General features: G+C 34.1%; 1 protein-coding gene and 2 long non-coding RNA genes across 6 annotated transcripts in view; 1 reads left to right on the top strand and 2 right to left on the bottom strand.

Moving 5' to 3' along the window:
• Positions 1-16,025, top strand: part of LOC118170616 — a 233,999-nt gene extending 217,974 nt beyond the window's left edge. The window contains exon 5 of the long non-coding RNA XR_004752804.1: positions 15,370-16,025. This is a non-coding gene — a long non-coding RNA (uncharacterized LOC118170616). The remainder of the gene's footprint in view (positions 1-15,369) is intronic.
• Positions 1-16,504, bottom strand: part of KCNT2 (potassium sodium-activated channel subfamily T member 2) — a 139,961-nt gene that overhangs the window by 65,030 nt on the left and 58,427 nt on the right. For all 4 annotated transcript variants that reach the window (XM_035332986.1, XM_035332988.1, XM_035332989.1 and 1 more), the window contains exon 10: positions 219-399. In XM_035332986.1, coding sequence (XP_035188877.1) covers positions 219-399 — 181 coding nt within the window. The remainder of the gene's footprint in view (positions 1-218; positions 400-16,504) is intronic.
• On the bottom strand, positions 4,204-8,744 carry LOC118170618. The gene is made up of 2 exons (XR_004752809.1): positions 4,390-8,744; positions 4,204-4,346 (listed from the first exon to the last, which is right to left on the bottom strand). It is a non-coding gene; the product is annotated as an uncharacterized LOC118170618 (long non-coding RNA).

Genomic DNA, 16,504 nt, shown 5'->3' with positions numbered 1-16,504 from the left:
GTGGTACTAGATATTTTTTGCCAGCAGTTGAAAACTGGTTTTAGTGTTCCGTATTTCATTATAAATCTACACGATATGAGGACAAACAGTGGAAAAAGTATAAATAGAAGACACAGAAGATAGTAATTTTCTGATATTTTATATGCAATAATAACAGTATTTTTTCAGTTGTTTTGTTTTAAAAACAATTCTAAAGAGAAGAAAAAATCCACATTTACCTGTATGGGCAACACCACAAGAGCAACACATATCATAATGACAACAAGCAGCTTTGAAGGCCATATCTTGGGTGTAACATCCCCAAAGCCCACAGTGGAAAATGTCACTATGCAGAAATAAAGGGAGTCAAAGAGAGTCAACCTGTTTCCTGCTCGTTCCAGATGCTGAATTCCACAAATACTATGTAGAAAAGAATGAATAAAGACACGACAAATAAAAACTGCACTTAGGTTCAGTTCAAGTTTGATGATTATGTTATTTATGCAGAAAATTATTTATTTTAGAGTGGATACATTGCTCAGCAAAGACATTTTTTTTTCAAAAAGAGGAAAAATGAGTACCAAACCAGAAGTTTGTTATTAGTATAATTTTTACATCATTTATAATAAAAGAATATCCTTTTTTCAATATTTTGATATGATAGAACTTTGTTGCTAGGTTTTGCTTAGTGGCTGTTGTGAGGGAGAGGTGGTATATAGAACATCATGGATTGATGCAATTCCTTTCTAAACCAGAACAAAACAGATGGTATATAGTTGCCACCGTTTAGAAATTTTTAAAAAGCATCTTTTAACTTTTTCAGGGAGCGTTTGCTGGTATGGCCAAGAGAATGTACATAATACTTCATTTAAATCACTCTTTATGTTGGTCTATATTGCTTTGCATGGTAAGAGCTACTAGAATGAACTTGTTACGAGAGTACATGTTGCATACTAGAAAGATAATGTTGGTATAAATGAGTACCGACTGTCTAGAATAAACTGAATGTGAGAATTGGAGGCTATCCAATTGTCACAGGAATAAGTGTCCAGGGCCAAACTTCAGGTAGAAGGTGCCAACTGTTATAAAGTTCCTGCTTGCTACAAGTACAGAATAGAAATATATTGGTTGTTTTTGACAGCAGAACAAATGATGTTCATCCCTTCTGGTCACACATTCCTATGAACAAGTCAATGTGCTCCACGTGTTACTTGGTAATTATTTCTCTTGTAATCAGAATGATTTCTGTAAATTAATGCTCTTTTGGTTTTTAGAAGTAGTGGCAGAATCTGTTTAGAGGTCCTACTGCTGTTTTCTATTTTGCATGCTTTAAAAATACTTCAGTTTGAAAAACTATACCATGATGAAGAGCTTTCCAAGCTTAAAATATGATCTTCATTAAGACAGTAGAATCATGTAAACAAATTCAGCTTTTAAACCATATTCACCTATAAGAAGAAAATTGATCTGTGAACCACTCTTAATAGTGTTGTGGTTTTTTATCCATGAAGTTAGCTGAATGATTTCTCCTTGGAGAATTTGACAGGTAATCGGTAAATAATACCACATTCTTTGGTAATTATTATTCTAAACGTACCAATGATTATTTCTTCATATACCATATCCAGATGGTAATAGTCACTCATTAATATCTGCCATGGTAAAATTTTTGCATCACCAGGGAGAGCCTGTGTTTATAACAGCTTTAGCAGTTGTTCTTCTGTTCTCCATTCTGTTCTCCAAAAATAATTTAGCAGTGGGCAGTGGCATTTCCAGAACATATGGATCAAATTCCCAGTTTCCTTTTCACAGTTCTAGCATTTGTAGTTTTCACACTTCTCAAAATGTTCTAAAAAGGGTGGTGTTTTTTTTCTGTTTGCATAAGTTTCATCCTTCAGTCAGAACTGATAATTTTAAATTCCTATCCAACTTGTTCCACATTTTTCACTGGTGTTGTAATCTAGATCTTCCATAATTTCACTATGTTCCCAGTTTGTTTTTTTCTTTCTTTGTTTCTTTGTTTTCATTCCCTTCTTAGAAAAAATGGCAATTATATTATTGTTCCTGAAAATATTAACAGAGGGACTGTCTGGAAACATGCTAATGAAGAACACTTTCTTTTGGTCTCAGGCAAGGAAGTTTTTCAGCTAGCTCCTATTCCAATCTCAATTTGAAATAATGGAGTACACTGCAGAGGCATCCAAATACAAGAAAAAAAAAAAAACTTATTTTAATATCATTATTCACATAACTTTTATATGTAATCTTAAAAACAGATTTGTGGTGGATTTTTTGTTGTTGTTGTTGCTATTATTCCTGAAAACCCTGGAGTCTTTTCTTCTCTTCAGTTGTCTTTTATGGGTACATCTCTAAAATATAATCTTGACTTCTGGAATTAAAGCCAGGAAAGTAGCAATTACACATAGTCAGTGATACAGCCATATCAGGACTATTGTAACATTCCACTGAGAGTGTTAAGTATCTGCAGATAGGTTTGCATTGAACTATAATCCTATAATTGGTAGCAATGTATTTTCTCTAATGCTGGTGCCTGTGAAATTGCTTAGTGTTTGCATAAGCAAAAGGGTCAATTCTACCCTTTGTACCTAACAGAATGGATTAAAATGTATAAAATCTGTTTGTTTCTTTCTTTCTTTCTTTCTTTTGTTTTTTACATTTTCAAGGATATCCTCTTCATTAATATTATTCTTCATGTACTTTCTTTAGCCAACCAACCCAATTATACTCTGGCTAACCTTCCAGCCTTTTCTAAGTGAACAGCAAAATGCCCATTGAATTTAGTGAGCCCATCATTTTATTAGCTGTACTCCTGTATAATCCTCTATATTCATATTCCTTGAAGCTGTCAAAATAATTTTGTGCCTTAGCCAAACTGTTGTGGATTCAAGTTGTCTTTTGCTAACTCAGTGGGCATAAACCAGTGCTTCTCACTTTTAGTTATGAATATTAAAGTCAGTAAGCCATGGGAGATTTACTGAATCAGAAATTAATCTCTTCTTAGAACTTGAAAAAATTATTTTTCTTCAAAATTACTTGCACCTCATCTGCAGTTCTACCAGATTATACCCAAAGCCCTAATAACCCTGAATGCAAAGGAATATCCAAAAACAGTTTACCAAGTCTTAATTTCACTGCTCATTTTGCTGCTCTGTCTGTAGTTTTTAGTAAAGGGATCACAAAATTGCAGAAAAAGTGAATTTTGAGAGATAGCTTTATGAGAATATAATTTCCAAATTAAATATTGCCTCTTTTACTCCTCACCCAAGAATTTTATACTTTAATCTCACTACCAGTACATCCGAAGAAACATTAGTCAGTATCTACGGCATGTACCTACCTGTCTGGGCTACCTGGTTAGACTGCACAGGGAGTCTAATGGAAATTTAATGGCTTTCCCATAAGGCAAGCCCACATGGATTAATTACTCCATTCCCCCAAAATTTATTGAGTACTTTTACTATAACCTAGTTCTTTATATGTATAATAGCATCAGCCTCTTTTTATTTTTCTTGTAAATTGTTAAATGTTGAGCGTTATTTTTAAAAGATGCATCAATACTACATGTGCTATAAGAGCCAGCATATGTTCTTGTTCTGCTTTCTCATATTCCCCAACATAATGTAATATGCAATAACTCAGACTTTTTCTTTTTGCTGTTTTGATATTGTATGGCGGCATTTGTATCTCCTTATTGTTGTTTACGCCCTCCTTCCCTTTTATGACATGAAGAAATCATGATCTACTTGGTCATCCCTGGACAGACATAACAATTTCAATCAGGAAAGCAATGTTCAGCAAAAGCAATGCTTAAACCAACTTGTACTTTAAGAGAAAATAAACCACTGTAATAATAAATACACAGAAAACAACTCATTAAAATAGGGGGCCCAATTCACCACCTTCTATATCAATTTAAGGTTTCAGTAATTCCAACAAGCAGTCTTTTCATAGTGGATTTAAGCAAGCCATTACAACAAAATAATGCTGGTATAATGAAAAGGATATTTATATTACTAAAAAACAACAACAACAAAACACACACACACGGGTCTGCTAAAGTAAAAGCTGTGTCAGCAAATTTACTACAAGCTAATGAAGAAAAGTTATTTTAAAAATATAAATGTAATCTCCAAAGATCAGTCATGTTTTGTTTAGTTAGGTATCATTTGAACTTTTGAGAGTTCAATCTTCATTTTACTGGAAATTTTTTTTTTTTTTTTAATTCCAGGAATACTTGCTTGCTTAAGTATTTTGTGTGCCAAAACTAACTACAGTTTGTAAATAACCTATCTCCACATGCAGTACAGAAGCTACCTCAAAAAAAAAAAAAAAAAAAAAGTGAATTACTTTCTAAGACATAAAAAGTTAATATACAAAAGGATTGATGACAACTTGGTTACTACCAGGAGCTTACTGTTTTCTCCCCCATCCCTTAGTATTGAACTGTACTGATCTTAATCAATCTTAACCAAATGTTAAGATTGAAATGATAATACACTAGTGTGACATAGATATGCAAATTTCTAACTGCTTCATGCTAAAAAGACAGCCCTTCTGTAAGGAAACTCAGATGTTTAAACAGAACAGACAGGATGATGCTGTAGCTTATACCTAGGGACAGTCCAGTTAAATATAAAGCTAGCCTTGCCAACTTCCTTTTCCTGAGTGTGCACTGCTTGGTTTGTTCCTTGGTTTGTTCCTCTTTTACCACAGGACCTCAATGTTTCACTTTGTGTATTTTAAGTTTGCATATCCTATGCAATCCAATTTGAAATAAACTAACCTGGAAGGGAAAATCTGAGCACAGAAGAGGGGACAGTTCACTCCACAGTGAGAATTCAAAGGGCATTATGACATTAGTCCATACCAAGGAACTAGAGAAATGTTTGGGGGCCTGAAATTTTACATCAGTTTATAAATAGTAGCATACTGCAATAACACTGGATTGCTGTCTGCTATGCCTTAACAAAATATTCTATAACTGGGAGGGGGAAAAAAAAAAAAAAGAGTTACGATTACCCAACTATTCTATATATAAAAAGAATAAAATTACAATGTTGTTCCTGCAGTGCTGTTAAGCAAGTCACCTGGACAGGTGGAAATCAGAGGAATAAGGAAAACTTGTACTTTATTTTATTTCAAACCCAGTTCCTACTTGTTTCTGAGCACCTGTTGTTAGAAATAAATACTGCAGAGTTAAAATAATACCTGAGATTAAATCAGGTTGCTACCATGCTGTGGCAGTATGTCACAGAAATGGGCACAAGCATTTGGATAGCAATTTGCAAGTATTGTACATTAATTATTTTTATATATTATCATTTCAGATTGGTTTGTGTTTTCATTTGTCAGTGGTCCCAAATACATCTAATATTTATTTCTGCTTTTACAGAAAATTATTATTTAGAGGTACAACCTCTTGAGGTCTAAAATAATGCATCAGAGGATAAAGCCAAAAGTTAGAGATTCTTAGGTGTTTTCAGGATTAGGTGGCATTTAACAGCATTGTTTTCCTTGGACTTTGATCTTCAACTTGACTAATTACTTCTGTAGTGTTTTAAGTAAGTAGCTTGCTATAAGAAATAGCTAATGAATATGTTGAACTCGCTGGGGATAAACTGTAATGCATTCAGTGAGATCCTGTGGTACAGGCTCAGTGTTTAGATACTATAGAAGTTACATCTGAAATCACTCAGAAATATAGTAATTCTGCAGCCCATATTAAGTAAGCGTTCCCATTTAAGTCAATAGTTTCTCACATCCAAATGTCTTTAAAGTTTCCACATATCTGTATATGGAATGGTGACATTACAACAAATGACAAATTAAATTACAATTACTTGATTGATCTGTGCTGCCAATTAATATTTGCATTAGTTTAAAATTTTCTGATGCTACTTTCACAGACATTTTTTTTGTGTATGAAAAAGATTGGAATGAACCTTTTTCTGATAGACTACCAACTATAGTAAATACCTATGGTCAAAATACAGAGCATAATAATGATGACAACAACCATGTTAACTTCCTAGGAAGTACATGGCAGGCCCTTGAGATATACGTTACCACCATAGTGGTTGTAACTAGCTGCATTAGAAAGTGAAGATTTGGAACAGTTCACCCAGGTTGTTAAAAGAAATTTCCTCAATCAAAATCAAAATGTGGCTATTAGAACAGTTCATACTTCAGTCTCTAGAAGGCGTTGAATATATTTTAGTACTCTGATAAATGTACTGAATTTTTGTCTGAAATTGGCAAAAGGTGTTCACTGTGGGCTAAAGATGCTAATGTTAAGTTGGCATTAGTCTAAAGTCCTTGAAACGAAAGTGATGTTAGGACTAATGCTGTATTTGAAGAATGCCCTGCTTTGAACTGAAGGAAATAACTTTTCATACTGGAAGTTGTCTCTGTAGGGTATGCTGTGCTGTTCAGGGTACTGATGTAGAGATAGATGCAGATTTGTCCTGTATTTTCCTATGCTTTAAAGTTAGGCTTTATTGGAAAAGCAGCTCTCAGTGCTGGTAGAAATGCTACCAGATACAGAGAATCATTAAAAGCTCAATTTATACTTCATAAAACTTTGTGTTGAATGATGATCTAACTAGAATGATATTAAAGTGACTTTTTTATTTACTATATCATAGTTATGGAAATACTGTATGTTAACTTCTGAATGACAAAGTATTTCCTCTGAATTTTGATTATCTCCTATGAGACACTACAGAGCTTTGCAGTCTGAACCTAGAGTCAGAAAAGGTGAAGATGTTGCTAACCACTTTACACATGATCTAACAGTCTAATGCTTTCTAATAGCCTCTGATTCTTTTGTAATGAAGGAGAGGAAAAGAAAAGAAGGAATGATCAGAATCTATAGCAAGTAAATGAAGAGAGAGAGACAATCAGAAAATACTCTGACCAATAACAATATCTCTACCCTCCTCAAACCTCCCAAAGCTGAGGTTTTAAGTTGCTGAAAACAAAATGCTTCACTTTTTCCAAGTCCTGTGATGTTTTCTCAGGTATTCTGTAAAATCTGTTTTGTCTGAGTATTTATTTTTCTGAAAAGCAATTTTCCATAAACAGCATTAAAATAGGAAAACAAAATTGACTCATTTAAAGAGATTTGCAATTTCCAAAGTGTTAAAATGACAGAATCTGCTACAATATATCACAGAATCACAGAATTGTAGGGGTTGGAATATCCAAATATATGCAATATAATTGTAGGGGTTGGATAAATATATCATGTATAATATATTAAATTTAAGAATTAGAATGAGAAGTTCCAATTTGCTCCTTTCATTCCATATAATAGGCTTTAAAGCCTAAATAACTGACTTCCAAGACACAGAAATGATTAATTATATACAAGACAGTGAAAGAAATAAGGGAGGAATGCTGATTGGAAAGAAGATAAAGGTTGTTATACTGTCTTTAAACTGAGTGAGTCAAGAAATATACTTGTTATTCTTAGTTGAACCCTAAGTGCTGTAGACCATGCTGAAATATATTCTAAGGCTGACTGGACACAATATCTCAGATATTTTTGCAAGTCTAATGCCACTACATCAGACAGCCCAATGTCTTTATACTTTTCCAGAATGTTTTATTTTCAGAGGCAAATGTTTTCATATAACACTCTCATTTTTTCCCATAATCACTGTAGTGATGAAAAATACTCAGATAACTTCAACAGGCTTTGAATCAAGCTCTTGGGTTCTGTAGGACTTTGTAAATACAAGTTGAGGTATGGGTGGAACATTGTCTGTCTTACTCTATACAGCAGTCCCATGATGTCAGAAATGAATACTGAATTTCTCTTCAGCTGAAAAGGTAACCATTTTCTGTTCCAATTCTATATCCAGCCAAAATGATCTCGCCTGATGATGCATTATTGCTTACCCATGTCTAATGTAAGTGTTTTCCTTCCCCAAGGAAGTTATATGTAGCTAATGGTACAAAAGCTGAACTTACAAAAATAAACTTCTACTAATACGCCATGTGACTTCCAGAAAATGCAGAACATCTTGTTAAGCAGAATAGGATATTATGAAATGAACAAGTGTATATAAATATTTGCTGAAGTTGAGTGAAAACCTTTCTACTCCTGCTGCTTCATTTTGTGAAGTAGAGCTGCAGTGTAAGAACCCTGGTCATTGGAACTGCTCAAGTAGAGTCCCACTGTGAGCAGCACTCAGCTCAGAGTGTTTCCGTAAAAAGCTTTGTGCACGTTTCAGTCTGTAAGTCCTGAGAATTATCTGTATTTTTGTATGCTTTCAGTCTGCCCCAGAGCTTTGATGGTCAACAAAGTAAACCTTGACATTCCGACCTCAGTGTGTCAGTACTGTTACAGCTAAGAGCCTGCTGGAGCCTGAGGTTTTGTACTGCTCACACAAGGAGTCAGTCACTCTTTAGGAAATAGAAACATGCAAGTCGTACTTTAACCACTAGGAAATATACCGAACTAGGTAATATTACAATACCTATCCTTTTTCAGGAAACAAAATTAGGTAATCTACAATACACAGAAATTATATATGTTATGCTGGAAAATTCAAATGCAAACTTCTAATTTAATAAGTGATCTGCACCAGATATGGTATGCTTTGGAAAATCATGCTTAATGTTTCTTCTAATACATTTGAAACACTCCCAAGAGGGTAGCAGTCATTATGCAAACCATCCATATTCCCTCTTCCAACAAAATGTTTAAATTAAATTAACAATTGAGGGATTCAATAGCCAAACATTTGCTAAATGTACATAAGAAGATACTAACCCAGTAGAATCAGGATAGGAATTGGAGACAGATTTGCATATATTTCGTTCACAAGTAACAGAACAGAGTTCAAAGTTATCCTCTTAGCATAAATCATTGTTAAAAGTAATAAAAAATCCTTATAAATATAATGACAACCTAAAAAGTGAAAAAAATAAAAAAGTGCGCTACCTCTAAAACTGCTTGGGTATCTGTCTGAATCTGACTGCTCTGAGGTAACTTGTAGAAAAATACTTTGCATTTCCAAAGCCTGATATTTTACCCCTGTCACCATAGAAATTGTTTGATTATGTACTTGACAGATTTGTCATTTTTAATCATGTTAAACTTTTTTAAAATCTGATTTTAATAATCAGATGCATTAAAAAAAAAACATTCTAGGTTGTCTAAGAGAATACAATAGTAATAAAGAAATGGGAACTAAATCTTTTAAAACTCTAATACAATACTCAGGTTATATCCACTATGGAAGCACTACTTTTTATCATTTTTATTATTTGCTTATTTTTAAAGGAACTAATCATTATTTGTTAGATTGCCACTGGAATATGGAAGATCCAGCTTCATATTTATCCTCTATGACTGTGAATTCAAATTCACATCCTCCACTTCTAAGGAAATAGTAAATAGGTCATGAAATAAGCTTGATTAACTCGGACTTTTCTACCAAAGATTTTTCTCTTGGTGTGGAATCATTAAAAATGAATTATTTGAGAGCAATGGGGGTGTTAATAGAAGTCAGAGGAGGACTACCCAGCCTAGTGGGAGGGCTGGCACCTAGGAATGCTCTATGCTCTTTTCCAATAATTGATTTTTTGTTATACAGGTCAGTCATAGTAAAACATGATTAAACCTTGCTTTCCAGGTTTTGCACAACAGGTAGGATTATGTTTACGAAAAGCCTGTCTCCATTGCATAGGTAGATTAAATCCAAATAGGCTGTTATTTCCCCTTTCAGGAGAAGGTAAGGTGGGCTTACACACATTGGAGTTCCAGGGCCAGCTGTATATTACAAAAGAAAACAAGCCTGCTCTATCTTCCAGAATCCATCAATCACTTTTCATTCCTGCTTCTGTATTTCTAGCAACTCTCTTTGTTAAGCTACATGAATCAGAGGACAAAATTATGTTCCAAATGTTGGACTTCATTACTGCTCAGAAAGTTTTTAAACATCACACGTGTTATCTTGGCTCTGTATCTTTGTCAGGTGTAGCTGTTAATCTGTGGCAACAGCGTGTCTGAGCTACTCCGGAGCCATGAAGATCAAGCAGGCCATCATAAACACTTCCCACTCTCTGGAACGTATGTTCAGGATTACTTGAAATGGTATTCCCAAGTATAGAATCACAGAATCACAGAATCACCTAGGTTGGATAGCTTCAGAGAATCAAGATTCAGAGAATCAAGTGTGGGACACTTACGTTTTTTCAGACATTACCAGATGGAAAAAGTATTCTGCAACTATAATTTACATTGACAGCCTCTCCTATTATTCTAGTTTTTTTTTTATTTTATTTTTGAACAATATTAGCTCCAAGTCAAATACTGCAGGTGAAAAAATATGGTGTATGAACTGTTGAAACTCTTCTAAAACTCTGCCTCAGCTTTGGGGAGGGAGATATTCCTACTTTGCACCATGTACAGCTACTCACTGTGCTCAGTTTTTACTAAATTTTTGCTTTCAGAAGAGAGTACAGGGATTCTTACTTACTATGTTCTGGCCTTGTAGATGCCTGCATCCCAGACAGTTCTATAGCTATGTCCATCACACCTTTGAGAACATCTTCTGAAAAACTGTGTCAAACTGTTTTTCAGTCATATCAAGAACCAAACATTTCTTTATTGATGCCTTCTGATTAAACAAGAGTTGTAGCCAATTTTCTTGCACGCTTGGCAAGCCTGAGGTTTGCTGAAGTCTTGTACCATTTTATGATCTCTCAAAACAGTAAAAACCTTCTCAGACTTTCGTGCACTGCATGTTCTTATCTTGCAACTAATAGTTGGAGTTATTTTACTAAAAATAGGTTTAGTCACTGACTAGAACAGCTGCAGAGTTCATTATGCTCCAAAACCTCTTCATTAAATGACAAAATTGTTTACAACCCTATTTTTTGCCAGAGTCAAAAATGAAGAAAAATCTATGAACTCTCACGGGATCCTTTAAGGATCTTCTCCTGCTTCTTTCCTCTTTATGATAGTGAAGGAGAGATCTAGTAAGAACAGGTAAAATTATTTTCAAGTTAGATGAATAGAGAAAAAGTTTCTAACGTACTGACAAAAAAAATGGCAATGTCCATATTAGGTTAGGCAAAGGCTCCTTTAATTCACTGCCTGTTTCTACTGAGAACAGTAGCAGATGTTCAATGAAAGAGTAATCAAAAAGAGCATAGAAGGATTGTTCCAGGAGATACTCCACCTGCATTAAAGAACTTGTAATAATAATTCAGTGTGTATACCTTAGTTGTGCTCCACAAGCAGACTTTCTCTTGTGGAGGGAAAATCATTTCTGTCCATCCTAGCCTAGGTATACTTCAGTCTCCTTACAAACACTGATTTTTTTTTTGTAAACAAGCCTGCAGCTCCTATCCTTGAAGTATCCTCTCTACTGTTTACATGTATTCTGTACTAAACTTGCCTGTGGTAGGAGTGTTTCCAGACCTCACTGAAATGTGTAATATCTTTCAGTACCATTTATTTGGTTTCCTGGAAAATCCCAGATGCCAATATTACTTTATGGCAGCTTATTAGATTTATGCAGTTCCTTGTGTGGATCTGTGGTAGTAAAACACCTTAGCTTCAGTCTGTTCTGACAGTCTGTCCACAACATATCTAATTTACTAAATATCTGATTCCATATAAGCTAGGCCATGAAATTAAATAAATGTTTAGGAAAAGAGATGATTTAAAAAAAAAAAAAAAAGTTTTACAGCCACTCAAGACAGGGTCAGTCTTAAGTGTTCACTCCCCTATAACTGTCACAGCGTTACAAAATGGTCAATAAGCTACTGATAAAATGGTTTTATTTATTTTCAACCTCATAGCATTTCTCTGATGACAAACAACATTCCTTTTATTGTTTAATATTGGTTCTGGTTTATCTTAGACTATTATCTATTAAACAGCTATACCCAAGCTCTTTCAGAAGTCAGTTTTACATCTGGACATGGAATAAACTGAGTTCTGCTTTCCTTGTTTATATTTCACTCATAACTTTTTAATATGGTATTACAGACAATCCTCAATGTCTGCATTAAACTCATCTTTTTCCCATAAACTTTTGTTCATGTCTGTTTTCATCACCAATTATCTAACAGGACTGCACAGTATGATAATAATAACAATAATAATCTTTTCATGGTGCTACACACGGAGAACTGAGTCTGATATCAGGAAGCTGACTTTTCCTGATGCAGTAAATCGTCTCTGAGGCCCTCTTGAACCACCCTCTACCTTGCAAACTCTACCCTGCTCATTCTAGGTATTGTGAATCTAGCTTGTAGAGTAATTATTCCAATTCCATATTTCTGGTGTTGCTAGCACTGAGAGAAAATGAGAAATTATGCATGATTATTGGTTTCCATTCTTGTATGGGCTTTATAGTCGAAGAAAGAAAAACTAGCCAAGGAGTATCATTTACTAGAAACAGTTTTTCATGTTTCCCAGGTTTATGGATTATTTTTTCAGACACCCAAAAGGGATAAAAGCACTTCTTAAGAGAAATGATAGCATATGCATGTGCAGAACATGAATAAATAGAAGACCCAGACATGAAGGCTTGAAACTGATAAGAAATATCCATTTCCCACGATAGCTGCTTGCTGTACTTTATATAATCTTTCTGGATTATATAAAACAAAGGAGGGAGGTTTGCAGATTCAAAGACAAGACGGATGATGGAATGACTTGAACATTTTGAGAAGCCCAAATGAAAGTCCCCTATGAAATGCTACAAGTACATAGGACCACAGAGATCTGTTGTATTCCTCCTATTGTACAGTGTCTATCTTTACAAAACAGAGTTCATTCTGCAGTTTAATATTTACAGATGGGTGAATGGTCAGATCAATAAAATCCAGGATCTTACAGGACTACTCTGAAATATGAGGCATCACTCTTCAATAATCACAAGTATGTTTAATATGGGTTATGATCAATTCCCAACAATCTGCAGTCTCAAAATACAGTACTTGATTGTACTCATCATTTAAAGGAAGAACAGAGGTGGTATCAGGACATCACACAAATGAGGTGGAGAGCTGATTATAATAGCCAGCAAAATAATATGGGATTAATAATCATAATACTTGAAAGATGAGGAAGAAGAGAGAAAGATCACTGTGACTAGAAGGGGTGACAGCACACTATGTTATATGGTATATACATGTTATAGAAGACTGCCTCTTCTATGTTCTGTCTGGCATATTTTCCATTGACTGCTTAACCCCTAGCAAATATTCTTACTACATGCTCACTACAACCCTTGGAGTTGGACTTCTGTGCTAAATATTCAAGACAAAGTATTTTACTTTAGCCTTAAAATTGGCTGAATCTTTATTTTCTGCATTTTTTTTTCTTTTTTAGCTTCAGGTGAACAAAAGAAGATTGAGTGAAGGAATACAGTTGAAACATGATCCACAATCATTCATTTTGCCATATTTAACTTCAGTGAATCATAGAATCATAGAACGGCTTGGATAAGAAGGGATGTAAAAGTTAGACATTGGAATGGGTTGCACAGGAAGGTGGTGGAGTCATCGTCCCTGTGGGTGTTTAAGGAAAGGTACTTAGGGACATAGTTTAGTGGGTAATATTGGTGATAGGGGGATGCTGGACCAGATGATCTTGGAGGTCTTTTCTTACCCTTTGTTTTATCTCTACACTCCCTGATAAAGAGTCCCCCTCCAGCTTTCTTGTAGGCCCCCTTTTACATACATGTACATATAGATATGTACATAAATGAACACAAAGATATACATACACACCCACACGTAACTCTGTCCTCTTTTATTTTGAACTTCCCTGCATAAAATCCTTCTATTTAATTAGTTTTCACTGCTTATCTCTAATGATAAAAAACTAAAAAAATATAGGACTGGATTTAATTGTTTGACATCAACGCACTGTAAACTGAAAAACGAATTTAGTACCAATACTCATCCTCTGCTTTTCTTTATTCCTAAGTAAGCAGCAGTTGATTATCATTTGTCATATATATGTTAGCTGATAATGATAGATGTCCTGATAATATGAGAAAGGTAATCCAAAAATGTATTGGAATTTCATGAAGAATTTTATTCTTGCACTGTGAAGTTAAGCAAAGTAGTAGAATAGATGCACTTATAGGAGACTATAATGCATTGGATGCTTTTAAACAGCCTCACCCCTTATACAATCTCCTATTCCTTTTGTAATATATTGGTTTGCATACTGTTTTGCTGTGGAATGTAATTAGGTGTGGTACTCTGTGCCCAAAGGAATTGACTATTTGATTTCATGCCTGTTGTTAAGCGTTCAGTCTGCAAATTCAACCCACAGTTTCTACTTCAGTGTTTAGTAAATGAATACTAATTCTTTTTTCTTCCTTATTGCTCTGACTCAGGGACTTCCACTCTGATGTTCAGTATATGTATAATATTTCATATGTTTCAGAAATGTACAACTTCCACAAACAAAAAATATAGTTGTGTTTTTGTAAAGAATGGGAGCATAAATCCAACTTTAGGCTTAGATTCAGGTTCCTTTATAAGCATAGTATTACATGATGATCAGACTTGATCTAAAGGGTCTTTTCTAACCTAAATGATTCTATGATTCTATACAATTAGATGTTTTACCAAAGTTGAGAACTCCCTATAATTTACTATTTTTAAGGTTTTTTTAGGAGAAGGTTTTTATTGCCGAAGGAAGTACAGACTTTATTAATCTCACTGCTGCTAGCCAACAGAAGTTATATATGCTTTTTTTCCTGTATCTCTTTGCCATTTATTTGAATTATGTCCTTTATTAATAAGACTTCTACTTTGTCGGGGGTGAGGAAGAATGGAAGTTAGTATCTGTTGACAATGCTAGAAATGCAAATTTATCAAAGTTGAGATACAATTTGGAGATTAATTTTAATACTTTTTGACCCACATTTACTTTTGTGATGATTAGATCAAGTGGTTGACAAATTTGTATATTCTATTAACAACTTCTGTTGGCTTCCACAAGCAATTATCAGAGATTACATTTAAATGTAACATTTTCATAATGAATCATAGTTTTAATTCTTTATATGCTTTATCTGAGCTCAGTAAGTGATTTTGTCATGTTGCATCCGGCATGGGGAATGGGAATCCTATTGTTAGTGGAAAGAACATCATACACAGGTGAGTTAGAGAAATTTAAAGATATCTGACTTAAGTTTATCATCCAAATGTGGTAATATGTTTAGATGACTGTTTATCCCTCTAGTCTTCACCTGTCTGAAGAACATCTGGCTAAACATCATAGCAATTTGGAATACAAGTATACAGAAAAGCAAAATGAGAATTCTTTCTTTAAAAAATCACTGTCCGAAATGAATTAAAATTCTTTCTTCTTATTTTTAGATCATCTTACATTGCAATTCTAACTATGCCAAAGTCTCTGAGACATCCCTTCAATAACCGGTAAAGTTATGCCTAATGTGAGCGAGTAATTCCTGGTGGCTGGTGCCAGCTTCTGTTGGTAAGTCTAAATTTGCAGCACCATCTTTTTTAATTCTTCTGATTTGAGAAATATTATTTGAGAAATATTAACTGTGCTAAACTCCAAAATCTGAAAAATGTTTGGAATATGTAAAAGACAATAAAAGTCATTAAATCACTACACATAATTACTGTTCATCAGAGAACTGATGACATTTAGTATAACATTTAAACGTGTTAGCATAAACCAACACAAATATGAAATCTTACTAATGTAAAGTAAATAGTCAGGCTAATGAATCAGTCACTGAAATATTATACATATATATATATATTAATTAATTCTGCATGCTGATGAAAACTTCATTTTTGAGCCAGGAATAGTGAGTGACGACAGGTTGATGCCAGGCATTGAATTTAAATAGTGAAGTAACATCCTCAACCTAATTAGTCATCTGCTGCTACACATGGCATTCTGCTTGCTAGTGTCTAAAATAATAGAACACTCTCAAAGACAGCATGGGAATATCAGATTTTTCTTTTAATTGGAAAGGTAAAAAGAAGGATGTGATATGCAATGCCTTTACGCAATGAAAAAAAAAAAAAAGACAAGTTTTTGACACTTGGTATATGTATTAAATTGGTTCTTTAAGAGGATCTTTATCTGCTTTTATAGAAGTCCTCAAATCAAAGCAAAACCTAAAATCAAATCCTCAAATCAAAGCAAAATCAAAGCAAAACCTAAAATTTATTTTTTTAACCAGTAAGATGATAAAGTATTTCACAATCTGCAAACCACAGTTTGCATTCCAGATCGACTTTTATTCTAGCAATCTATTTTACCAAAGCTATTCTTGTCACCCCTAATCTGAAGAGAACATGCATATTTTGCATATGTAACATTTACATTTTCACAAAAGGTATCTACTTACAAGTCTGTGATTCAGCAGCAGATATGTGTGCATGTGGATTTGTAAATGAATTGAAAGCTTACTGGGGAACCCATATTCCAATAATTTTCATGGCTTTGCATGCTTCTCAATTTTACATCTGTAGT

The sequence above is a fragment of the Oxyura jamaicensis genome, chromosome 8, assembly GCF_011077185.1.
Source record: "Oxyura jamaicensis isolate SHBP4307 breed ruddy duck chromosome 8, BPBGC_Ojam_1.0, whole genome shotgun sequence".
Taxonomy (NCBI): Eukaryota; Metazoa; Chordata; class Aves; order Anseriformes; family Anatidae; genus Oxyura; species Oxyura jamaicensis.
This window is presented reverse-complemented; position numbering and strand designations above follow the sequence as displayed.